This window comes from Aedes albopictus, chromosome 3 (assembly GCF_035046485.1).
Source record: "Aedes albopictus strain Foshan chromosome 3, AalbF5, whole genome shotgun sequence".
Lineage (NCBI taxonomy): Eukaryota > Metazoa > Arthropoda > Insecta > Diptera > Culicidae > Aedes > Aedes albopictus.
In genome coordinates, this window is record NC_085138.1 from 399081438 (window position 1) to 399107570 (window position 26133).

At 37.6% G+C, this 26133-nt stretch overlaps 2 protein-coding genes across 3 annotated transcripts in view; both read left to right on the forward strand.

Moving 5' to 3' along the window:
- Positions 1-26133, forward strand: part of LOC115253497 (venom dipeptidyl peptidase 4) — a 536181-nt gene that overhangs the window by 453908 nt on the left and 56140 nt on the right. The window contains exon 2 of one of the 2 annotated variants that reach the window (XM_062856060.1): positions 8790-9068. In XM_062856060.1, the coding sequence (XP_062712044.1) occupies positions 8811-9068 (258 nt within the window). In that variant the 5' untranslated portion in view covers positions 8790-8810. Of the gene's footprint in view, positions 1-8781; positions 9069-26133 lie in introns of both variants that reach the window. The other variant, XM_062856059.1, reaches the window with a different exon arrangement.
- LOC134291931 (uncharacterized protein K02A2.6-like) lies at positions 21713-25543 on the forward strand. Its single transcript, XM_062860395.1, has 2 exons — positions 21713-22722; positions 24966-25543. The coding sequence occupies exons 1-2, from the start codon at positions 22036-22038 to the stop codon at positions 25023-25025; spliced, it is 747 nt and encodes a 248-aa protein (XP_062716379.1). The 5' UTR covers positions 21713-22035; the 3' UTR covers positions 25026-25543.

Below are 26133 nucleotides of genomic sequence, written 5' to 3' on the forward strand. Positions count from 1 at the left end.
ATCCAGCGGTTCTCAGGCGTTTCAGGGGGTCTTCAGGGCGGTTCAGAGGCCCTCAGGTGTGCATTAGGGAGCCTCAAGTACGTTTAAGGTGGTCTCAGGGGCGTTTCAGGTGGTTTCAGTGGCGTTTTAAGGAGAGTCTCAGGGGTGCTTTAGGGAGTCTCAGGGGCGTTTCCCAAGTAACCACGGTGCTGAAGCCTTATTGCATGCAGATATACGGTGTATTTAGAGAAATCATTACTTTACATGAAAATGCAAGGTGGATTTGAAGTGGAAATGTACAATTATTAAATTTAGATTATACTGGTATAATCTTGTTTCAGTCGCCCATTTCCACTTTATGTTCATGCAAAGTTGTTCGAAATACATTATATCTATGCATGCAATACGACTTCAGCACCGTGATTACTTGAGCTCAGAGGATCTCAGGGTCGTTTCAGGTGATCCCAGGGGCAATTCAAGGGGCCGGAGGGCTTCAGGGGAGTTCCAGGGGGCCTCAGGAGTGCCGCAGGAAGCCTGAGGGGTGGTTTAAGGGGGTTTCAGGAGGTCCCGGGAAATTTCAAGGGGATTCCAGGAATAGAGAGTCTCTGAGGAGCTTCATTCTAAGGACTGTATAGGAAATTAACTATAAACGTTCAAAATGCTCTATCTCGAAGCACGGTTGGTCTTTTTATTTCGGTTCTTCTATGAAATCTTCACAATATAGTTAAGTTTGAAACAGCTTGAAGAAATTTGGAAATTATTTAGTATTATTGAAAATATGGTTCTATGAGTACACCACACAAAATAACAATCTGTACAAAAGGCCTTATTTTCAATATTTTTAATTTTTCGAATGAGTGTAATCAGTTTCGTACTTTTTAACTCCGCCCTAATTGCTTATCCACTGAGTGGATAAATGACACTGAGGAAGATTACAAGTGGTAGTCGAAATACGCGTATCTGTCAAAGGATAAGGGCGGAATTAAAAGGTACGAAACTGATTACACTCATTCGAAGAGGGTATTCTGCTTAGAGGGTTCGAAAAGTCGGTACAAGAATCTTTTTAACAGGGTGTCTACTACCTGGAAAAACCTGGAAAACCTGGAATTATCAGGGAATTTTTCTTGACCTGGAAAAATCCTGGAATTGTCAGGGAATCCTGGTGACAATCAGGGAATTTCTGTGTTTATCATTTTAATACAAATTTTTAGTTAGAAATGCCAGAAAGCGAATAAAAATTTCGGCTGCGCCGCTGATAATCTGACATTCAAACTAACTTGTACTTTTTTCACAGTAATCTCCTATTTTATGTTTTACCTATTTCGTAAAACTGAGTCGACATGCTTTTATTGTTAGGATTTTGAATTCTCAAATCTTTCAATCTATTGCAGTGTTAAATGTTGGCTTAGTGACTTAAAATGTATAAGCTATTTTTCTTTATTTCCATGTGAATGAGCTTACTGTCTTGCAGAATTTATTGAGGTTTGCCTAACAAATTCGCAATCGCCTGTAGATGTTGGAAAATACCTGAAGGAACTTAAAGAAACATTTTGAGCGTATAGTTCATGAAACTCCTGCAAAATATTATTGATCAATTGGAATTTCTGGCGGATTCGATGTTAGTTTTTCTAGCGAAATTAACTAGATGACTTCTGGAAGAATTTTTAAATATTTTTCTGACCATTTCTGAAACGTTTTAGAACAACTTATAAATAATTCTTAACAATGTTTTAAAGAATGTTCAACTCTCTCTTTCCCATAGTTGCTTCTCCCAAGTAACCAAAAGTTCAGATAAAAGAGTACTTTATAAGCTAAGCAGCTTGTTCGAGGTTGCTCATTAGCCTTCTAAGCAGCTTCATTTTTAAGTAATTTTGGAACTTGAAAGTTCACATAAGCACGCTGGATAGCCTTCTAAGCAGCTTCTGACAGAGCTTTGACAAAATTCATGCAGAAACAAAAATGTGTTTCTCAGAATCACAACCCCACCCTAGACCCCACCCTGTTTTTGTTAGTGGGGTGTTTGTGATTTATGTCTGCCAATTGCTTCTGATAATTATACTTTCACACATGTCGCTGCTATGTAAGATTTGAACTCGATCCTCCTGCGTGATAACCTGCCGACTTACCGCTGCGCTGCTGAAGACACTTCACAAAGTCAAGCTAACTTCACTACTGTACATATGTGCAAAACTAGCTGCCGACAAAAAATCGGTTCAAGTCAGACTTTACCTGCTGTTCACTCGATCGCAGCTGTAGTTCTGTGGTAGAGCGTAGGGTTCTCACGCAGCGACTATCGGTTCGAATCCGATGGGCGGCATTTTTTTTTTTTGCTCAAGCCTTTCATTCATTGATTTGATAAATTCATATTTGTCTTTTATTTGTGTATGCTTAAACAGTTGTTTTCTGCAAAAGAAACAAATTTAATCTTCATTGAAACACAATGCTACTGAACTGAACTTCTATGAACTTGAAAGTTCCGAGTATCATCTTGTGATCGAAGTTCCAGCAAGGCTCATCGTTAGCCTCCTAAGCAGCCAGAAAGTTCCATTTGGAACTTTATCTGAACTTCGCGGAACTTGAAAGTGCATTTTGTCATGGGAAGCGGAACTTTTGGTTACTTGGGCTGAGCTCCACATATTTTAACGAACTCGAGAGAAACTATTTTCGATGGACATAATGTAATAGTTTTGGAACATAGTAACCAACTCATTAGTCACGCAGAAAAATGGCGCTTGTTTAAAACAATAAAACGCATGGTTGATTTTCAAACTGATAATTTACTTATTCCAAAGTTATATTTAATTGTTTTCATTTAGAGTTTATCGATAAAAACAACCGATTACCATCATTTCATATAATGTCAAAAATTTCATTTGTTTCAACAAAATAAAAACCATAAACATGGTCCGAAAGCACTCACACATCTATAAAATGCTTACCCCATCATCGCGTAGAAGGTGCAGCAAATCCAACACGCCAACTTCCAAGTCCAGCTTTGGCCGTGATGGATAACGCGCAGGTACTCACGACAGCATCCACAAAAAGTTGATCGGTTTCGCCTTTTTTGTCCATCCGCTTACCGACGGTCTAAAAATAGATTTCCGAGCTGCCGCAGTTGCTGTCGTCACCAACACAATCACATTCCGGGTTTGTTAGTGGCAAAAGTGCAGTCGTTTGAATCAATCAATTATTTCATCTTGAAAATACCATATCTCTGTTTGTTTTAACAAACTGTCAAAAATTTCGACAAATGAAAATATTTGTATTATCAAAAAAATAGAACAGTTCAGTTTGAACTAGAAATCAGTTTGTCGCTATAGTAAACTGAAAATCGGTTGATTTGAACTAGAATTTAATTGTGTTTACAATTTATTTTTCTGCGTGGTATATTCTAATTGTCAATTACTTATTTCAAGAGTGAAACTATAGACAACCAGAATTATCGAATTACAATTTTTTTTCTATTAATTTAGAAATTAGTCCATCTGTAACAATGTTTGTTCATATACTTTTGGTAAAACGATGTTTTGACGTAAAGTAATCGTTCAAATTTGTTATGGAGAAAACAATTAAAATTTTCTGAAGGAATTTATAAATTCCTTTAGTTGAATTTATGTGGATATTTTTAAAATTTTCAAGTGTAACTGGCAGTATTATTTGAAGTCAATTCTTTTGAAACTCTGAAATGATTTTCTGACTGAAGTCCTGTAAACATATCTAACATTGTTGCTAGCAATTTCTATAAAAGGAGGAATCGCTGGAGAGAAGAATCTAGCGAAATACGAAGGTCTTCGTGTGCAATAACTGAAGCTATGCGTGAAGGGTTTCTTTGAGGATTAGTTTAAAAGCGTTAGCTGCCATTTTTAAAATATCCGACAATATTTAAGAAAGTTTGCATAGGAACTACTCGAAAGATTTTCTGCTGGAACGGCCAAGCTTACCTTTTATAAAAATATAGGTAGTGTATAATTTCTTGTTGTCTTCCTTGCTAAATTTCTTCATAAATTCATGAACAAAATTTTCAACAAATTATGCAGTAAATTCTCCTAAAATATCGCCAGGATTGTATTAATCACGCAGAAAAATAAATTGTAAACACAATTAAATTCTAGTTCAAATCAACCGATTTTTCAGTTTACTATAGCGACAAACTGATTTCTAATTCAAACTGAACTGTTCTATTTTTTTGATAATACAAATATTTTCATTTGTCGAAATTTTTGACAGTTTGTTAAAACAAACAGAGATATGGTATTTTCAAGATGAAATAATTGATTGATTCAAACGACTGCACTTTTGCCACTAACAAACCCGGAATGTGATTGTGTTGGTGACGGCAGCAACTGCGGCAGCTCGGAAATCTATTTTTAGACCGTCGGTAAGCGGATGGGGAGGAGAACGACTAGAAAAAAGACAAAAAAGGCGAAACCGATCAACTTTTTGTGGATGCTGTCGTGAGTACCTGCGCGTTATCCATCACGGCCAAAGCTGCACTTGGAAGTTGGCGTGTTGGATTTGCTGCACCTTCTACGTTGTGGCGATGATGGGGTAAGCATTTTATAGATGTGTGAGTGCTTTCGGACCATGTTTATGGTTTTTATTTTGTTGAAACAAATGAAATTTTTGACATTATATGAAATGATGGTAATCGGTTGTTTTTATCGATAAACTCTAAATGAAAACAATTAAATATAACTTTGGAATAAGTAAATTATCAGTTTGAAAATCAACCATGCGTTTTATTGTTTTAAACAAGCGCCATTTTTCTGCGTGAAGGATTCCATCAGAAAATCATCTCGTGCTTCCGTCCTAAATGCTGGTGGAATGTTCTCCTTAAATGTCATTATAGTTGGAACTAGAAATTTTCAAAAAAGTTGCGTTTCCACGAATTTCTAGAAATCTGAAAACATGTTTAGTTTAGTCGATTTGTTAAACCTGGAATTATTTTCAAAAACCTGGAAAAATCCTGGAAATATCAGGGAATTTCATTTACATAATTGAGTAGACACCCTGTTTAATGTTTCAATAATTAGTATCGAAAAAAATTGTACGGGGAAAAATCTGGAAAATGATGATTATTACTAGCAGTTATGTACACATAACATATCACCCAATACCGACTTTTAAAATTCTTATTTTGGATAGAAAACCCTCCAACATGTAAAAAATGGTCTAACCCAAAAAACACCTACGTTTTGGTCGAACTTTGACGCTCTGTTTTAAATATCTTCAGAGGTTATAAAATTCCGTTCTCTGGTAAAACTACCTCTTCAATAAATTTAAATACATGCCCAATAAAAAAAAATGTGAATTGTCAACTTTAACTATTTTTTATTTGCGTAATCGTTCTTTGAAGACGCATAAAAAAGAGTTCCTCAAAAAATGGCCATTTTTTCATTTTTAAGAATTGCGCTTAACTGCGGGGGAATTTTTTTTTATGAAAATATTTTTTCTATATCATGAATATTCTGGAAAAGAATATATTTGTGCAAAAATAAGAGAAAAAAATTAATATTTTCCCACAGTTTTCGCAATTTTAAATTTTTAGGAGGTGTCAAAAATTTTAAAAACATATGTGCAATCTTTGAGATAAAAGTCCAAGTTAAATGACTGTTTTTTGAAAATCAAAACTGCCATTCTTTATTTAAAAGATTTATATAGTATCTCCAAAAATAAAGTTATGTTTATTTCGAATAGATTATTTCTTAGGCAGTTGTGAAGGTTTATAGTTAATTTCCGATACAGTCCTTATTACAACGCTCTTGAAATCCCAATTATACCTGTAAAATACCCTTGAACGCCCTCAATAGGTTCCTGATCAAGGATGAGATCATTCATTTGCTATCACTTACATTCATTTGCTGGTTTCATAAACATCGTAGCAAAAATCAATGTATGGTACACTTTTTATTTTTTGTTATACCTGAACAATGTACTAGAGTAGCACCAACAATTAAGTCAACAGAAGACAGCAAACGCAACTCTCCACGGTGTTAATGTAATTTACGTTCATCGCGTGGAGAGTTGCCTTTATAGCTCGCTCACGACTTTGGTATGCGTGTGCGAGCCTTATGCTATTCAGCAAACTTCCAGATAAAGCTACAAGGTTTAATTCATCCATACATTGCTTTTGATAGCATGCTTCTGAACGAGATAGTAAGGACTGTTCAATTTATAAAACGGACAACTTGCTTGTGCGATATCTTTTTTATTTTTCAATAAAATCTTTATCAGCTTTTTTGCATAACTTTCTATAGCTATTCTCAAATGTAGGAAAAATATAACATTAAGCAAAATGTTCTTTATTGTGTAACTGAAGCGGTTTTCGTAAAACATCAATAAAACCCCATTTCTCAAAATTCGACATAACTTTCCACATACTTAATATGCACATTTTCATGAGGTTTTCAATGTATTGGAATCTTATACTCTTCTACTAAAGGTAAAGCTTAATAGTTGATCAGTAATAATGCACCAAGCAGTCTCCGGCTTGATATAGTGAGTTACCTTATTTTCATAGAAATTATGAAAAAATGTTCATTTAAGTCCTGTGCTGCAATAACATCACGGATTCGGCTAAAAATTTGTCCAGAGTAGTAGAATATTGCTCTCTGAATGATACAGAAGAAAAATTTACTTATAATTGCATTTTTCATCAAAAATTTAGTACATAAAGATGTCCATATTAAAAAATTTCATACTTGTTGCTCCATTGATGCAGATTTTCGACTCTAGCGAATCTTGTAATTATATTTTTTTTTTTCAGCAAAGTTGGTCCCATGTTATTGTACACCTTATTTAATAATAATCGGATGCAAAGTTTCCATTTCCAACATTATTGTTACGCAAAATTTGCATTAGGCTGCATTGTTATTTGTAAGAACCTTCAAAGAACGAAACCGTTTTGATTACTGTGTCTGCATTAGCGCACAATAACCAAACCAGCAATGCTATTGAGAAGCAGTTTTCTGCATTTAAAACCACATTATTCTCACTTTCGACTGGATTCATAAAAAAATTGATTATTTAATATTTTCATGCCCTTTTTGCTTTACAATTGAATTTTATTGAAAAAATCGAATCTTACTTGAGACTATAATATCTCAACACTTAATTTTCCCATTGAGTTTAAATTTTGCCAGAATGTTTATTACTCATGCTGCTGCAGCATGGCACATACTTTTCTGGTATTAAAAACGATATACCATATGTGAACAGTAATTTTATATATATTTTCAATTTTCAGCAATCGAAAAATTCACCTTATTTAACACCTGGCCGATTTTCTATAAAATAAAACTATTTTTATTCCATTCAAAAATGATCACTATAATGACAGATGATGTACTGAACAACGAAACAAGGGTGGTTAAATTTGAACTACGCGTCTTCTTTTTATAGCCTTGTAAAGTTGTCCGTTTTATAAATTGAACAGTCCTTAGCAAATGAATGTAACTCTTTGCAAATGAATGATACCATCCCTGCTCCTGATACCACCAGAAACCCTCTGAAATGCTCCTGAAACCACTTGAAACGACCTCAAAAGGCTCCTGAGACCTCTCTTAAAAAAACCCTTGGAACCCCTTGAAACGCTCTTAAAATGCCTTGAAATGGCTCCATAAACCCATTAAAATACCTTGAAATTCCATTAATCCATTTGTAATACCCCTTAAAAGGTTCATGAAACCCTCCTGAAACGACCTTGAAATCCCCTTGAAGCGCTCCTGAAATGCCACGAAACGCCCCTGAAACCTTCATAATATCATTGAAACAGCCTTGAAATGCTCGTAATCAATTTGAAATGCCCCTGATACCCCTTGGAACGCCTTTAAACGGCTTTAGAAACCGTTTTAAAAACCCTTGAAATGCTCCTGAAATGCAATCAAACGCCCCTAAAGCCTCTCGGAACGCCCTTAAAACCTTTCTGCACTCTCTGAAATGCCCCTGAAACCCCTTGTAACGCTCTTTAAAAGATTCCGAGACCTCCCCCCCCTGGATCGCAATCAAAACCACTTGAAACGTCCCTGAAACCTCCATAATATTATTGTAGCGTCCCTGAAATCCTCGTCATCCCATTGAAACGCCAGTGAAACCTATCGGAACGCCTTTAAAAAGCTTCTGAAATCCCCTAAAACAATTCCCTGAAACGCTCCTGAAGCCACTTGGAAGCTCTTGCAGGACGTTCTGTTGTTCTTGACCCGCCGTGAGATTGTTTGCCGCTTCGGCTATTTAAGCCCTAAAAAGCGAGACTCAATATACACCTTATTTATCTCCTTATTTAGGAATCGCTTGCTTATGTAGAAACTTCACATTACATCTCCCGAAACTATCCGTTCCCCAATCTGACCTATTTCATCGTTCACGCGGCGTTATAATTACATTAGCCGCTCTTTCCGGTGGTATTCGAGTACATACCGATACCGGTCCTACATACAGGGCATACCTATCAAGCTATCAAGCTATCAAGTACACATTCCTACATGGAAGTGAGATGATAAATTTACGCATCTTGATTCATCTTCTACATCCGGTGGTCATTCGCGCTCGTTCGGTACTAGGTTCAGCTGGTGTGAACAGAAATTGTTGTCGCAGTATGATGAGTACACGCTTGCAACTGACACGTTGCAATATTCCAAAATCAATCAAAATTATGTCTGATTCCATCCAAACGACATGTCTCTGTGCGAAATTTTGAATTATGAAGAATAAATCTCCCAGTTTTTAGTAGTGACGACGTTGACCGAAACATGTGCCACCCACCGTCGTCGTCGTCGTTGCCATTATTGATGACCAAGTGTGAAGCAAAGTAGTTTCGCTAGGCGGGGTGTAAAATGAACAGAAGCAACACCGTAACGGTTGGCGTCGAATATCAAAGACTATCGCAACGGGAGCAGCACGACGAAAGCGACGACGCAGATAGTGGTGCAGCAGGTTACGACGGTGCATCCACCGATAGCGAAACGGAAGAGTGGTCAGCCCTGGGAAGTCGAGCCACGCGGGATCGCTTGTTGTTGGCGAAGCAGAGATTCGATTTGGAGGCGGCGGACCACCTCGGCAGAGCTGGAAAAATGAAGATCGAGATGTATGAGGTAGGTATTGGGACGTTTATTTCCTATTGTTTGTGGTAAAGGGGAGGAGGGGGGTACTGGAGGGGCAATTTATGCACTTGTGTCAGCTGTCGGTAGATTACAACCGAAGTGCATTGGGACCGACATAAGGATTGAATTGCAGCCCTTTGAGATGGTGACTGGTAGGGGGACTGTGAGTAAAATGAACAGGGTGGTGTATTAAAACAATTTCGCGTATTTTTACATGTTGTAACATTCGGGTTCTATGTCATTACGAATATCCCCAAGTAACCAAAAGTTCAGATAAGAGGGTACTGTATAACCCCGCTTCCCATGACAAAATGCACTTCCAAGCTCCGCGAAGTTCAGATAAAGTTCCGAATGGAACTTTCCGGCTGCTTAAGAGGCTAACGATGAGCCTTGCTGGAACTTCAGATACGAGCTCCGGCAAGGCTCATTGTTAGCCTCTTAAGCAGCTTTGCTGACTTATCGCTGCGCTGCTAAAGACACTTGAGAAAGTCAAGCTAACTTCACTACTGTGTGAACAAAGTGTGAAAAACTAACTGCCGACAGAAAATCGATTCAAGTCAGACTTCACACGCTGTTCGGTCAATCGTAACTGTAGTACTGTGGTAGAGCATAGGGCTCTCACGCAGCGACTATCGGGTCGAATCCGGTGAGCGATAAGTTCAAATTTGTTTTTTTTTTTTATTCTTGTATGCTGAAACAGTGGTTTTCTGCAAAAAATGACATTTAGTATTCATTGAAACTTAATGCTGCTGAACTGAACTTATATGAACTAGAAAGTTCCGAGTAGCACCTTAAGCAGCTTTAAAGCTGCTTAACAGGCTTATCGTTAACCTCTTAAGCAGCCGGAAAGTTCCATTCGGAACTTTATCTGAACTTCGCGAAACTTGAAAGTGCATTTTGTCATGCGAAGTGGAACTTATAGTTACTTGGGTCATTATATACTTCTGCTAAGTTCTGCTGATCTTAAACTTAAAAATCAAATACACTCGATTCTTTTTTTTTGCACTGGTCTAGTTTTGGCTATAACTATAGTACTAATCGTGCCTACGTGAATTGCTACCACTAGTTCTTTAAAAACATCAACGTTTCTATACCCAATGAACAAATTTTGCCTTTTTTCTGCGTAAGGAAATCACGGGTTTTAACCGTTATGTGTCCGACAAACTTTTTGCGTTTTTTCTACACCGTGCTTTTTAAATGGACGCTGGGTACCCGGGTACCCTGTCGGACACATAAGGGTTAACAAAAACTATGCCCAGGAGAATTTTGTTGTAATTTTTTGAGAGATTTATTGAAGACGTTCTTCGGGAAATTCAAAAAAAGTTTCTTAAAGGTAGAAATTTATAAAATCGCATGCCTGTTCTTTCAATATTTTTAAAACTCTTTATAGACAAGTGTTATCATGGTAAAATCAGAGCTGGTCACCCAAGGTTTCTAAATTAAAGCGCCCTTTATACTGATACGCTCCCATGGAAATCACTTCAATATTGAACCTTATGCGCGGAGCATTTCTTAAATATCATATGCTACCTACTATCTACTTGGATGCTTTCGACTGCAGGGAGTTTGTACGAATACACAATCGAAACGTCGTGCGTAGAAAACATGCTGTAGTTCTGACCGCTTCAAAGACTGAAAGCCGAAAAAGTTATGCTGCTATGCTGTTATGCTATGCAGCTGAAATTTGAAGATTGTTTGATAAACAAGTCTACCTCTAGGAGTTGCTTAGAGGTTCCTACAGAAATTTCTCCAATAATTAATCAAAGAATTCTGGAATCCTTTTCATGATTTCAGTAAGAATTCCCCCAAAGAAACCTCCAGGAGTTCCGTTGCAATTTTCTTCAGTTTTTTTTAGATTTTTCCAGGAATTCCGTAAGAAATTTCTCTAGAAATTCTTTATAATATTCCTCCCGGCGTTTCTTCAGTTTCAATCCAGCCGTTCCTTCAAATAAATCAATTCCCGGAGAAATTCCTTAACATAAAGACTGCCCCAGAAAGTATGGACGCACCTAGCCTTCAGACGTTTGGGCTTGATCAGTGGTTCTTGTTTCGGACTTCGTTTCGGCTGTTTCAGCTTACTATAGGATCGAGAATTAAAATACTCTTTGCCACGATGAGCATTGAAATTCAGAATGGTTTCTTTTTTGGTCATAACCCGCTCTGTGTAAGTTAGAAGGTTTTTTTCTTGTGCTCAAATGCTTTCATTATACGTCTAACCAAACGGGGGTTAGCAGGACCTTCATTTTTGACCCAATTTTTTGCTTATGCTCAAGCGTGTTCTTCCCATCGTGCTTCCAATTTACTGTTTAGATGATTTTCTCACTTACTTCCTTCATATTTTGCTCATTTCCTAAGTGACATTTTAAGCTCTGTACATCATTTGTGCACAATTTTTTGAAGGTGTTCCACTGAAAGTTTCTGTATTCTGAAACAAACGGTTGAAATTGTTCAAACCGTTGCGCAAATGCTGAGAGAATAAGTTGATCAACAGGATGCAGCATTCAAAAAGAATTAGTCATGGGTAGTTTTTAAATACCAGTATTTTCTCTCTGCGTTCATACTTTCTGGGGCGGTCTTTATTGTAAAAACATTCTTCTAGCAAATCCTTCAGAACTTTTACTAAAGAGAACTCTAGTGATTTCCTCAGTAATCCGTCAAAAAATTCTTGCAGGAAATTCTCCAGAGGCTCCTCCGAGTATTCATCTCAAAATTTTTCTAGCGATTTCTTCAGAAATTCAGATTAGTACTGGAATACTTTCTGGTGTTTTTCGTTGGAGCTTCTCGAAAGGTTTCTTTCTGTAATGTTTACGGAGCTTTTCTCAGACATTACTTCACAAATTCCTCTAGAAAGTTCTTAAGAGATGCTTTTAGAAGTTCCTCCAGGGGGTTTCTCAGAAATTCATCCAATATTCCTCCAGTAATATTCTCTTGGGATTTATTGAAACTTTTCTTCGGGGACGCTTCAGGATTCCCTACAGAGATTCTTCCAGAGATTCTTTCAGAAATAACTTACGGATTGATTTTTTGGGAGAATGGAACTATTGTAGAGCATTCTCCAGATGTCCAGGCATTCGAAAATTTCAATTTCTTCAGAAATAAATTTCAGTGATTTCTTCAAGGATTCTTCCAAATTTGTTTCAAATTTCTGCTGGATTTCCTTCGAAAATTCCTCTTGCGATTGATTATGTAAGAAAATGTTCCAGGGACTTTTGTCCACTTCTACCTTCAGACAATTTGCAAGATATTCTTTTATGAACTCCTCCAGAAGCATCTCCGGCAGTTTATACTTCAGAACATACTTCAAGAATCCCTTTACAAATGTATTCAGGGAGTTATTCAAGAACTCCTCTGAAGAGGTTTCTAAACGACCCTGAAGAGGTTTCTAAACGACGAACCCTTCAGGTTTTTTTTGGAACTCCTTCAGGAATCTCTCTTTGAATTCCTCCAAAAGTTTCTCATATATTTTTTCTATCAATTTCTCCAGAAGGGGTTCTCCAGGTATTCTCCAGAGATTCCTACAGAAACAAGTGTAGAATTAGCATTAGTTCAAATACACGTAAATAAAACCAAGACTAAAATCCTACAGAAAGATTACTTCAGAAATTGTTTCAGAGTTTAATCAGGATTCTTGTCAGGAAGTATTAAAAGAATTCTTGGAACCTCCAAAGGTATCTCCAGGAATTCTTTTAGAACGAAGTACTTCTGTGAAATCTGAAGGAATATCTGAACGAATTCCTGGAGATATTTTTAAAGGATTCAGAGGAGATATTTCCGAAGGTACCGCAAGAGCAGTACCAAAAAGAAAACTAGAAATTTCTTCAGTAATCTCTGATAAAATTTTCCAGGGGATTCCTGGAGAAGCCTTCGGAAGAATTTCCGAAAGAATCGCTGAAGCATTTCTGTAAAGCTATAGGTGAATTCCTATAGAAACCCCTTGCTGATATATATGTAAAAATCCTTAAACTTCTGAAGGAGTCTTTGGAAATATGTCTGGTGGAAATTAATGAAGAAGTTTCAGATAGAATCCTTAGAGAAACTTCTGAGAGAATCCGAAGGTCTAATCTTTACGTTTGCTTGCAAATTCGATTCAAATATGCGGCACAGTGTGCAAAAAAGTCCTTACCGTGACAGTTGCAAATTTATGAGCTGAAACACGATGTTTAAATCAAAATTGCAAGAAAACGATAAGAGATGGAAGTTTGATGTCAAAGAACGAATTGTAGAGTGAAACAGGGGCCACAACTTTGCCATAGAAAGAATTTTAAATTATTACGCATTTTTTAAAGATAATTGATAAAAACAAATTAAAACACTCTAGTTTTGAGCTATTTACTCTTGAAAACTTAGTTATTTAATTAAACCAATCGATTCAAAGCTGCCATTTGATAGATAATTCAATAATCTTTCTAATAGAACAACAAAACGTCTGAGATTTCACCATACGCGTAGAACAATTTTTTTCTCCATTTATGGTCCGATATCACCCTATGAAAAGATTGCACTCACGAACCTAGCACCCTGTATATACTTTTTAAAGGGTAATAGAGGAGCATAAATGGTGTACACTGATGTCGTTTTCGTTTTTGTGGCGGTGCTACACCGCTTCGTGCTACACTTTTCACTACAAAAACGAACATTTTCGGTGCAGTTGCATTGATGTGCGTGAATAAAAACCAAAATATTTACAACTTCGCAAACGTTGATTGGTGGACATGGTGTACACCCGCTATACTCTTGAATTTTTGAGTGCTGCACTATCTTGAGCGGTGCAGAAAAAGTGCTACACCGGTGCAGCACGAAAATCAAAAACGAACACTTTCGGTGCAAAAGTGCTACACCGGTGTAGCTCCACCGCAAAAACGAAAACGACATAAGACGTTTCAGAGCATTTTCGGGGGATTCAGAGGCGTAACGGAGGAGTTCTCAGGGGTTTCGAAGCCTCTTAGGTGCGTTACATGGGGTCCCCGGGGGGGGTTTAAGGGGGATTTTTGAGGCATTTCAGGAAGTTTCAGAGTAGATTCTGAAATACCTTAAAACGACCCTCAATCTATATCAGAATTCTAAACTCTTGATTTTCTCAAAAATATCGCTGTAAGAATGTCTGGAATACGTTAAGAATCTGCGAAGAAATTTCTGAAATTATCAATGGAGGAATTTCTTAAGCATGGAAGGTTTTCTAGAAAAAAAAATGATAAAATTCCTGGAGGTTTCTCTAGAGCCTAGAGGGAGTAATTTTTAAAGAAATTCATGGAAAAGTTTCTGAAAAGATTCATTGAAAATCATCGAAAAGGAATCTATGGTGGAATCTCTTGATGAGCTCCTGAAAAAAATCCCGGTGCCTATTTTATTGAATATTCAGTAGGATCGGAAATCTGGCTATCCAGTTTTCAAACAGAATGATACGTTTTACTCCACGCACCAGTTAGTTCTTCACCCATTGCGTTCGACTTCTAAACCAAGTGAGAGTGTAAACGGGTGTATCGTGCTTAATTAATTATTCATTTGCATCAATTTGCACTGCATCAGAATGCAGTCTTTGGTCGTTGGAGCGCACCGAAAGCGCAATCATTCGACTACAATTAATGGTTCTTGGCTGCAACTTCTTTTTTTTTCCTGGCAATGAACGGCAAGAAAAAGACGAATTGATGTTAACTGTCTATTGTTGTGGTGTTTTTCTGGGACGGACGATACCAAGCACAGCTGGTTTAATGATGGTAAACTTTGTACCTACAAGTGGCCGGGGTTTTGCTAAACCGAACTAAGCGCCAAAAACTTTATTCCGAGATAAATAAGGTTGAAGTTCAACCAGTCACAAATAAACAACACCTAAGATTATATGAAACTTTTCCGCACACTTGTAACTTACAAGCCTTTAAGGACTGTATCGGAAATTAACTATAAACATTCAAAATTCTCTATCTCGACGCACGGTTGGTCTTTTCATTCCGGTTCTTCTATGAAATCTTCACAATATAGTTAAGTTTAGAACAGCTTGAAGAAATTTGGAAAATGTTTAGTATTATTGAAAATATGGGTCTATGAATATACCACACAAAATAACAATCTGTACAAACAGTTTTTATTTTAATTTTTTTCAAAGTTTCAAACATTTGTAGCGAAAAAAAATTGTACGGGGAAAAATCTGGAAAATAATGATTATTACTAGCAGTTATGTACACATAACATATCACTCAAAACCGACTTTTAAAATTCTTATTTTGGATAGAAAAACCTCCAAAATTAAGAATATGGTCTATCCCAAAGGAACACCTACTTTTTGGTCGAATTTTGACGCTCTGTTTTAAATATCTTTAGAGGTTATAAAATTCCGTTCTCTGGTAAAACTACCTCTTCAATAGATTTAAATACATACCCAATAGAAAAAAAAATGCAAATTTTCAACTTAATGTATTTTTTATTTGCGTAATCGTTCTTTGAAGACGCATAAAAAAGTGTTCCTCGAAATATGGCCTTTTTTATTTTTAAGAATTGCCCTAAACTGCGGAGGGAATTTATCTTGATAAAAATAATTTTCCTATGTCATGAGCATTCTGGAAAAGAATATATTTGCGCAAAAATAAGAGAAAAAAATGAATATTTTCCCACAGTTTTCGCAATTTTAAATTTTTAGGAGGTGTCCAAAATTTTAAAAACATTTGCGCAATCTTTGAGATAAAAGTCCAAGTTAAATGATTATTTTTTGAAAATCAGAACTGCCATTCTTTATTTAAGAGATTTATATAGTATCTCCAAAAATAAAGTTATGTTTATTTCGAACAGATTATTTTTCAGGCAATAGGCTCCTAAAGGCCTATCTCAATTTCTGCATAATTCGATCAAGCATTGATTAAAACGACATGTTTACTCATTTTTTAAGTTTTCCTATTAGATAAAGTCCATAAAACATATTTTCAAAATTTTTAATAACTTTTGCAACACTCCTTGTTTAGCACTCAATTTTGGGTAAATTTTTTTTACCGTGTATGTCAAACAGGAATATTTGCTGTCAAAAGTGAGCCAATGTGATGTCTTTTGCAACCCGCCGTTTCACTTTCGTTACGTCAAGGTTGACCTGGAATGTCAAACAAGACCTGATCATCATTATTTTATTTTCGAGTTTATTAACTATTCTGTCATTTTTTAAGTTTGGAAAAATTACCATTGAGATCGGAAAAGCATGCTCCTTCGTGTTATGCAGCAAAACCGGGAAAATATTTTTCATTTTAGGACCCTATTGTGAACGTTTATAGTTAATTTCCGATACAGTCCTTATTAACCATCAGAGATGAAGTATACATGTAAATTATTTGAAATCATTGATATAATTACATTTAATTTCTAAGTGCTTTGCACTCAGTTCACTCTGGCTGAACAAAAATATTGAAATATGGTTTATAGGTCAGTGTGGCTGGCTGTGTTTCTTTGTTTCAGAGAAAACCAGTCGGATTGTAAAAAAAAGTCTTGTTTTTTCATCGTCTATGAAATTGAAATCGATATCACTTACAATTCTTTACATCAATCAGAGAGCACGCGTATAGCATGGTAGCACGGAGGTCTCAAAATAGTTTGAAATATGAACGGCGGAAGCCCACCCAGCTCAGACATTCCCACTCATGTTTTTTTTTCATAGGCAGTGCATGTGCCAGGCACAGGAGCAAGAGTGGTTATGTCAAATGATGTCCTTGCATGTCCTGAGGTCCTGAGATGTGAAAGTGGAGCAATTTGTGTACTTCAAATTTATGCAGATCGAAGAAAACCATGAAAATGTTCTGCCAAAGTGAACTAAGACAAAAAAAATCAAAAATATGAAAGAGATTCGAATTTGGATCATTTAAGTGATATCCAAGCGCGTTATCTCTAGGTCATTTTACCTAGCTGAACGACAATCGTTAAGTCTGAATCAAGCTCTAAACATTCGTCTCAACGATGGTTTTCGTGAAAACGATATTTTTCGATCGGCCAAAGCGAACCAAGTGTTTGATTTTTTAAGCTCTATTATTTTAATTAGCCTTGTTGTTCAATGACGGCTTCTGTGTTAAATTATCAGTATGAGGAGTGTCGACATAATGTAGGTATTGAAAACCAGTTGATTTTTGTATTTTTGAGAATAAATTGGTTCTAAAATGCAGTGGATTTGGTTCGGTCTGGCTGAATGTGATTTGGAAAAATGTCGATCAGCGCCATCGAAACTTAATTGGATCCTCCAACACCGATATTTCTAATTTCGAGTTCAATTCTATCAAAGATTGTTACTATGAGTCGGTTAGAAGTTAGAAATCTGACGGCGATGAGGAGAACTTGAAATGTCCATCATCTGGATCAACACTGACATATTTCGCTGATTCTATGGAATGGTTTACAGTTCACTCTGGTTGGATACAATTTCATTTTTTGTATGTTCTACCACACTGAAATTTTGAATTTACTCCACGAAGAGCTGTCAGAATTACTGGATTTTTACATGGAAGGAAGATCATCTCATTCTTCATCCAATGGTTAAGAAAACTCAATTTTTCAAAAAATGGTCTTTGGTTCGCTTTAGCAGAACTCCGACCAAGTAAAGTGCAATTGGCGAACGCTGGCACACTGGCTGGCTGACTGGTGTTGCCCACCCAGTGAGTTTTGATTCGGAAGGCGCTGCACTGCAGTGCAACATAAACTGTTTTTAATTAGCCCTCGGTTACCATTTGATTAGAGACCAATTGCAGTTTTTATAAGGGGAACAATGTGTTTCCCTTCATAGGGTGTCTGAGTGAAGAATGGCTGCAAAAGCGTGCGTTGCATAATTGTGATTTATAGAGTTGTGGGAATTCGGCGTAGTAGATTATTTCAAGCTCTTGGAAGTAGCAAAACGCAGAATACTTAAATATTTAAAAGGAAGAGGATGGGGAGAGCTGGTGAGTTCATTTCATGTTATTTTTACCTAAATTATCTGAGTTAGATGTGCAACTTGAATTCTAAAGATTTTAACTTCAACTGTTGAACTGTAGAATCATCATTTTCAATATAAGAACGAACAGCAATCGAAGCAAAAGCGCTCAAAATTAGCTAAATTCACATATATCACGCAGCAACGCCGAACAACCCATGTCCGCATTGGAAAGCTCACATCTAAACATCGAAATCCAATTGTTTCGTTTCTTCAACAACGCGCGTATTACCACCGACACCGGAGATCATCTCCATCCGACCATGCTGCTGCATCTAACCGGCACAAGCACTTCTCAGGTTATCACCTGAGAGAAAACGAAACTCAAAACCGACCGACACGCCACCACGCCGACCGGTGTTAGTTGGTCAAGCTTCATCCCACCGATCCCACCAGCGCCAGCGAGTCAACCAGCCCAGCCAGCGTGCGAAGAAGAGGTGCAACAAGTTGTTTGGGATAGTAGGTGTATTTAGATATTTATTCCGGTAACCACGCTGCCTATATCACACAATGCTATAAACCGATTTACTGGATGTGGACGGTATTATGAGGCGACGCTGAGTAGATTCTCTCGCTCGCGAATCTCTGTTGATATTGGAGAAAACGACGCCTCTCTTATAGTGAGAAAGGGTCATCACATTGCGTCAAAATACTGGCCAAAATTCAGGACATGCATAAATACATCGTTTCGAAAAATATAATTAGGCGCTATCCATAAAGTAATGTAGACTCATTCTTTAGCCATTTCAGACCACCATCCTCGCCCTTCCCGAGCAGGAACGAATAACTGGTACATAACTGCTGCATACCAAAGTCAGATATCATACCAAGACATGGTATTGTTCGGTTATCTTGGTATTGGGAATACCCTATTTTGGTATTGTGTAGGTATTGAGTTATTGTAATACCTGATGTCATTATTTACGTGGTATTTGTAGAACACACTAATTATTATTGTAGGTATTCTAGCTCTTATGCTCTCTCTCTCTCTTCTTGGCGTAACGTCCTCATTGGGACAAAGCCTGCTTCTCAGCTTAGTGTTCTATGAGCACTTCCACAGTTATTAACTGAGAGCTTCCTCTGCCAATGACCATTTTGCATGCGTATATCGTGTGGCAGGCACGAAGATACTCTATGCCCAAGGAAGTCAAGGAAATTTCCTTTACGAAAAGATCCTGGACCGACCGGGAATCGAACCCGTCACCCTCAGCATGGCCATGCTGAATACCCGTGCGTTTACCGCCTCGGCTATATTGGCCCTTATGCAGGGCTCCTAAATACCTAATTCAGGTTGCAGGTATTGGGTATTCCTGCTCGGGTATGCTACATATAAATTTCAAAAAAAAAATGTCTGCACACCCGAGCAGGAGGAAATACCTGCAGAATACCAAACTCAGGTATGCACAAGTTTGGTATTCTGCAGGTATTTCCTCCTGCTCGGGTGTGCAGACATTTTTTTTTTGAAATTTATATGGAGCATACCCGAGCAGGAATGAATAACTGCCACATAACTAGAGCATACCAAAGTCAGGTATCATACCAAGACAAGGTATTAGTCGGTTATCCAGGTATTGAAAAAAAACTTATTTTGGTATTTTGTAGGTATTGATAGAATACCTCAACGAGTTATTGGTTTGGTGTTGAGGACTGCTTGAGGTATTATTCAATTATGGAAAAATCACTATTTGTATGGAAAAACCACCGATTATTATTTAGGTATTGCAATACCTGGTGTAATTATTCACGTGTTGTGCACAGAATACACAGGTATTTTACCTCTTATGCGGGGATACTTAATACCTGACATTCAGGTTGTAGGTATTTGGTTTTCCATACCTGAGTTCGGTATTCTTCAGCTATTTTCTCCTGCTCGGGTATACACTTAGAAAACATCACCGATTTCGGTAATATTATACCAAACCGTTTGTTTGTTTTACAGGAAAAAATCGGTAAAGCTTGCAACTTTTCCCGAACTGCGATAGAGTTCAGACAGATACATGGTGTCTACTACCTGGAAAAACCTGGAAAACCTGGAATTATCAGGGAATTTTACTCGACCTGGAAAAATCCTGGAATTCTCAGGGAATTCTGGTGACAATCAGGGAATTTCTATGTTTATCATTTCAATGCAAATTTTCAGTTAAAAATGCCTCAAAACGAATAAAAATTTCGGCTGCGCCGCTACTAACTACCCGCTCGTTAATTATTATTTATCAGAAATTCATTACCCTTGACGTTGATATTAACTTGTACTTTTTCCACAGCAATCTCCAATTTTATGCTTTACTTTTCGGAAAATTGAGTCGACATGCTTTTATAGTTAAGATGTTGAATTCACAAATCTTTCAATCAATTTTACAGCGTTAAATAGTGACCTAAATTGTATAAGCTATTTTCTTTATGTTACATATTCCCGGTTGGGTAAATTGGCGGAGTCCACTTTGAATTCATATGTAACCAACACGAACAAACTGTAATAATTGTGTGTGCCATCTATGGGTATAAAAGACTGCCTGAATAAATCCTATGTTCACTTCTTAACAGTAACCTAAAAGTGTCTTTAATTTCGTAACTAAGAAACACCTTAAATAGTTATAGTTCTTAGAATTGAACAGTGGCGGCGAGAAAAACGTTTTAAATCCGTGCAGTGTTAGTGATCGGGTTCGACCAGTGATCAAGTCACCGGCTGCGTTGTTCCATATCATAGTGCGTGCATCAATTGAAAAAAAAACTATTGTTTCCAACGCCGAGTGTGATGTGTAAAAGCCAGATCGAACGTAGGCAAACTGTATGCTGAAACGTAGAGGCACGATAATTGATTGACTAGTGCAAACTTCACCATAATTTGTGGCTTATTCGAAGCGGTAGTGGAACTAGCAATTTTGCAAAACCGTGTGCGAAAAACACTTAGGCGATAAAAATTAAGTAGTGAGCAGTGCAGAGTGCGCAGAATCTGAGTACTCAACTGATTCGAGTGGACCGGCAAGGACTCAGGAACCCAGGACTACACTATTGAGTGGGTATAGTCGGAGAAAAGCGTAAGTTAAATTTCCTCATATTTTGTCCCTTTCTTATTTCACTCAGAGAATGTCGGCCATGGGAACGTTGGACCACTATGTGGCGGGAACTCCTTTTACCAACTATGTTGAGAGATTGGAGAGCCTTAGCCGATTTAACAAATGGGATGAAGAGAATAAGAAATGTGTTTTAATAGCTCTTTCTGGTTCGGTCGTATACGATGAGTTAAAATTAATGTTTCCTGGTGTAGAGCTGCAGACTTTGAGATACGATGACATGATCAAAAAGTTGAAAGAACGTTTCGACAAAGTCGAACCAGACATGATGCAGCGATATCGGTTCTACAACCGTTATCAACGTCCCGATGAAACAGCTGAAAGCTATATTCTGGCTGTTAAGTTGCAAGCTGAGAATTGTGATTTTAAAGAGTTTAAAGAAACCGCAATTCGAGATAGGCTTGTTATGGGACTTTATGACAAAGAGTTGCAGAAAAAGTTGTTGATGGATGAGGATTTGAGTTTAGCAGCAGTGGAGAAAAAGATTATTAGCAGTGAGGTAGCGGGAAACCAAGCGAATTCTATTTTCGGGCCGGAGAGACGAGAGTCATCTGAAATCAGCTCAATAAAGAATCGATTAGGGAAAAAAGAGTGGAATAGGAACCCCAGAGATTATGAGAGGGAATCCAGAGATTATGAGAGGGAATCCAGAGGTTATGAGAGATCACCCAGAGAGTATTACGGACGGTCTAGAGATCGCAGTCGGAACGTGAGTGAGAAAAAACATGTGAGCTTTCGAGAGAGATCGACTTCGTTTAACAGAGATGGTAATCCGTATGCAAATGCAATTTGCAACTTTTGCAAAAAGAAAGGCCATTTGAGACGACAATGTTACTCCTATCGCAACAACAACTCTGTTAGGTTTGTGGATTCAAATTCGGGTTCAAAAACTGAAACATCGTATAACTTTAAGCGGGATAAAGAAAACAGTGCATCTGAGGTAGAATCGGACGGTATGGAGTGCTTGTTGATAACCGCTGTAAACAAAATCAATGAACCATGCATGGTTGATGTTACGATAGAAGGAAAACGAATGCAAATGGAAATAGATTCAGGAGCGGCGGTGTCGGTCATTAGCGATATAGATTATTTAGAATTTTTTGGAACGGTTCCTATTAACACCTGTGAAAGACAATTAGTGGTCGTGAATGGCGATCGCTTACATATTGTAGGAGAAATCAAAGTTAGGGTTGTTTTGAATGGAACAGCGAGTTATCAGAAAATCATCATTTTGGAATGTGAAAAACATTTCACACCGCTCATCGGTAGGACATGGCTTGATTTCTATTACCCGGAGTGGAGAACAGGGTTCGTGCAGAAAACTCCAGTCAACAAATTGGTGCAAAGCAAAGGTACAGATCAAATTGTTGAAGATTTAAAGCAAAAATACTCAAAAATTTTCAACAAAGATTTTTCAGAACCGATTAAGGGTTACGAAGGAGAGTTGCAGTTGAAACATGACCAACCGATCTTTAAAAAAGCGTACACAGTTCCCTACAAACTGAAAGACAAATTGGATAATCACCTCGATATGCTTGAACAGCAAAACATAATAACAGCAATCAAAGCTAGCGAGTGGGCTTCACCGGTTATCGTGGTCGTGAAAAAGGATCAGGATATCCGTATGGTGATTGACTGCAAGGTATCTATTAATCGCGTTATAGTACCGAATACTTATCCGCTACCGCTAGCTCAAGATATTTTTGCTTCTCTGGCTGGGTGTACGGTTTTTTGTTGTTTGGATTTGGCAGGTGCATATACACAGGTGCAACTCTCTGAGCGTTCTAGAAGGTTTATGGTTATAAATACACCCAAAGGTTTATATACTTATAATCGACTTCCACAAGGTGCATCCAGCAGTGCAGCAATATTCCAACAAATTATGGAACAAATCCAACATGGGCTGGAAAACATCAGTGTTTATTTAGACGACGTCCTAATTGCAGGAAAAGATTTAGCTGACTGTTTGAAAAATTTGGAAGCAGTCTTAGAACGTTTGTCTAAGGCTAATGTTAAAATAAACTTTTCAAAATGTAAGTTTTTTGTAAACAAGTTACCATATTTAGGTCACGTAGTGACGGACAAAGGCCTAATGCCCTCTCCAGAAAAATTATCAACAATCGAACAGGCTAAGCCACCCAAGAACGTTAGCGAGTTAAGGGCTTACCTTGGCCTGATTAATTATTACCATAAATTTGTTCCTCGTCTGTCCGCAAAGCTGAGCAGTTTGCATGCCTTGTTGAGTAATGACAAACAGTTTGAATGGACTGATACATGTGATGAGGCATTCAAGGCTAGTAAAAGATCTTTGTTGGAGGCAAATATTCTGGAATACTATGACCCTAATAAGCCACTTGTTGTCGTATCTGACACTAGTTCATATGGCTTGGGGGGTGTCTTGGCTCATGAAGTCGAAGGTAAGGAAAACCCCATTTGTTTTACTTCTTTTTCTCTTAACTCGGCGCAGAAGAAATACCCCATACTACACCTTGAAGCCTTGGCGCTTGTCTGTACCATAAAGAAATTTCATAAATTTCTTTTCGGGCAAAAATTCAAGGTTTTTACCGACCACAAGCCGTTACTGGGGATTTTTGGCAAGTGTGGTGCCAACTCAGTGTTTGTGACAAGGCTTCAGAGGTACATTATGGAGTTATCTATTTATGACTTCGAGATCGCATACCGACCCTCAGCACTGATGGGAAATGCCGATTTTTGCTCGCGGTTTCCGTTGGGCCAAGTGGTTCCTAGAAGCTTGGACGGTGAGCATATCATGAGCCTCAATTTCTCCCATTCGTTACCACTAGACTACAAGAAAATTGCAGAAGCTACTTCTGCAGATTCTCATTTAGTGGAAATCCGGCGTTTCGTAGAAGAAGGTTGGCCAACGTCGCTGAATGAACGGTTCAAAGCTATGTATTCATTGAGAATCGATCTAGAAGTTATTGATAACTGTGTTCTGTATCAAGGAAGAATTGTTGTTCCTGTGGGTTTAAGACCTAAAGTGCTTCGAATGCTGCATGCTAATCACATAGGCATTACAAAAATGAAACAACTAGCCCGTGAAACTGTTTTTTGGCCAAGAATAAATCTGGACATAGAGGATTTTCTCAATCGTTGTGAAGTCTGTATAAAGTCATCTCCAGCGCCAGCAAAATCAACAGAAAATAAATGGATCCCTACAACTAGGCCATTTAGTCGAGTACATGCCGACTTTTTCTATTTTGATAGGAAAATGTTTTTACTTATTGTTGACAGCCACTCGAAATGGGTGGAAGTCGAAATCATGCTGAACGGAACGGATGCTAAACGTGTAATAGACAAATTCATGGCCGTGTTTGCAAGATTTGGACTTCCAGACGTTGTGGTCACAGACGGTGGACCTCCATTTAATTCAAAGGAATTTACTTCATTCCTAGTAAACCATGGAATAAAACCATTAAAAAGTCCTCCGTACAACCCAAGTAGCAACGGACAAGCTGAAAGACTTGTTAGAGTCGTCAAAGATGCTTTGAAGAAGCATCTGCTAGATCCGGAGCTAAACCGTTTAGACATTGTAAGTCAATTGAATTACTTTTTATTTAATTACAGAAACCAAATTGCAACTGCTGATGGTTTTGTGCCCTCCAGCAAAATGTTTAGTTACAAACCAAAAGTTTTGATGGATTTGATCAATCCTACTAAACATTACAAAACATATTTAGAAATTCCCAAACCAGCAAACAACACCTACATCCAGGCTGAGCAAGTCCTAGATCCATTCAGTAAGTTGGTAGTTGGAGATAAGATATTCTACAAAAATTTCAGGAAAACAGATCCTCAGCGTTGGATTGAAGCTAAATTCATAAAACAACTCTCTAAGAATGTCTTCCAAATATCTCTCCATAGGAACGTTTTATCGGCACATCGAGATCAACTGAAACTTCCGAAACCCGCGAGAGGCTCTAAACTGCTAGTCCCGTCAAAACACTCACGGAAGCGCAGTAGTAGGGAGCTGAGTGAGGAAGATGGCGCGTGCGTTGGTTTCGAGGAAGAACCTAAGGATCAGTCATTTAGCAAATTCATGGATAAGCTAGAAAGATCTGTCGGTTCAAACAATCCTAAAAGACCGAAGCTCAGTCGAAGCCCAATAATAACAAGGAGCCGCTCGCGAACATGTGAAGTGTAAAATATATTTTAAATGCATTATTAGAATTAAGTACAAATTTCTTAACTTTAAGTAGGTCTTTAAATTGTGCTCTAAAGAGGGAAGGATTGTTACATATTCCCGGTTGGGTAAATTGGCAGAGTCCACTTTGAATTCATATGTAACCAACACGAACAAACTGTAATAATTGTGTGTGCCATCTATGGGTATAAAAGACTGCCTGAATAAATCCTATGTTCACTTCTTAACAGTAACCTAAAAGTGTCTTTAATTTCGTAACTAAGAAACACCTTAAATAGTTATAGTTCTTAGAATTGAACACTTTAAATCCATGTAAATGAGCTTATTGTAAAGCAGAATTTATTGAGGTTTGCCTGACAAATTCGCAATTGTCTGTAGATGTTGTAAAATACCTGAAGGAACTTAAAGATATATTTTAATCGTAGTTCCTGCAACTCCCGCAGAATATGATTGATCAATTGGAACTCCTGGTGGGTTCGATGTTAGTAGGGGAACTAACGTATTTTGGACACAGCGTTACGCCAATATATTTTGGACACTTCCATTTGTTTTTGCCGTAAGTGTCCAAAAAATATTGGCGCGTTGCTGTGTCTAAAATATGTTGGTTCCTCTATTTCTAGCGAAATTAACTAGATGACTTCTGGAAGAAGTTTTGAATATTTTTCTGACTATTTCTGAAACATTTTTAGAACAACTCATACATTATTCTAAACAATGTTTAAAAGAATGGTCAACTCACTTTTTCCCATAGTTGCTTCTGAGCTCCACATATTTTAAAGAACTCGAGAGAGACTATTTTCGATGGACATTATGCAATAGTTTTAGAACATAGTTACCAACTTATAAGTATATTCTGAATTGTCAATTACTTCTTTCAAGAGTGAAACT

Bases quoted from the DNA above. Each gene is read 5' to 3' on its own strand.
- LOC134291931 (XM_062860395.1), top strand. From the start codon at position 22,036: ATGGAGTGCTTGTTGATAACCGCTGTAAACAAAATCAATGAACCATGC. The intron at 22,723-24,965 runs GTATCTATTAAT...ATCTCTCCATAG, and splicing joins GTATGGTGATTGACTGCAAG to GAACGTTTTATCGGCACATC.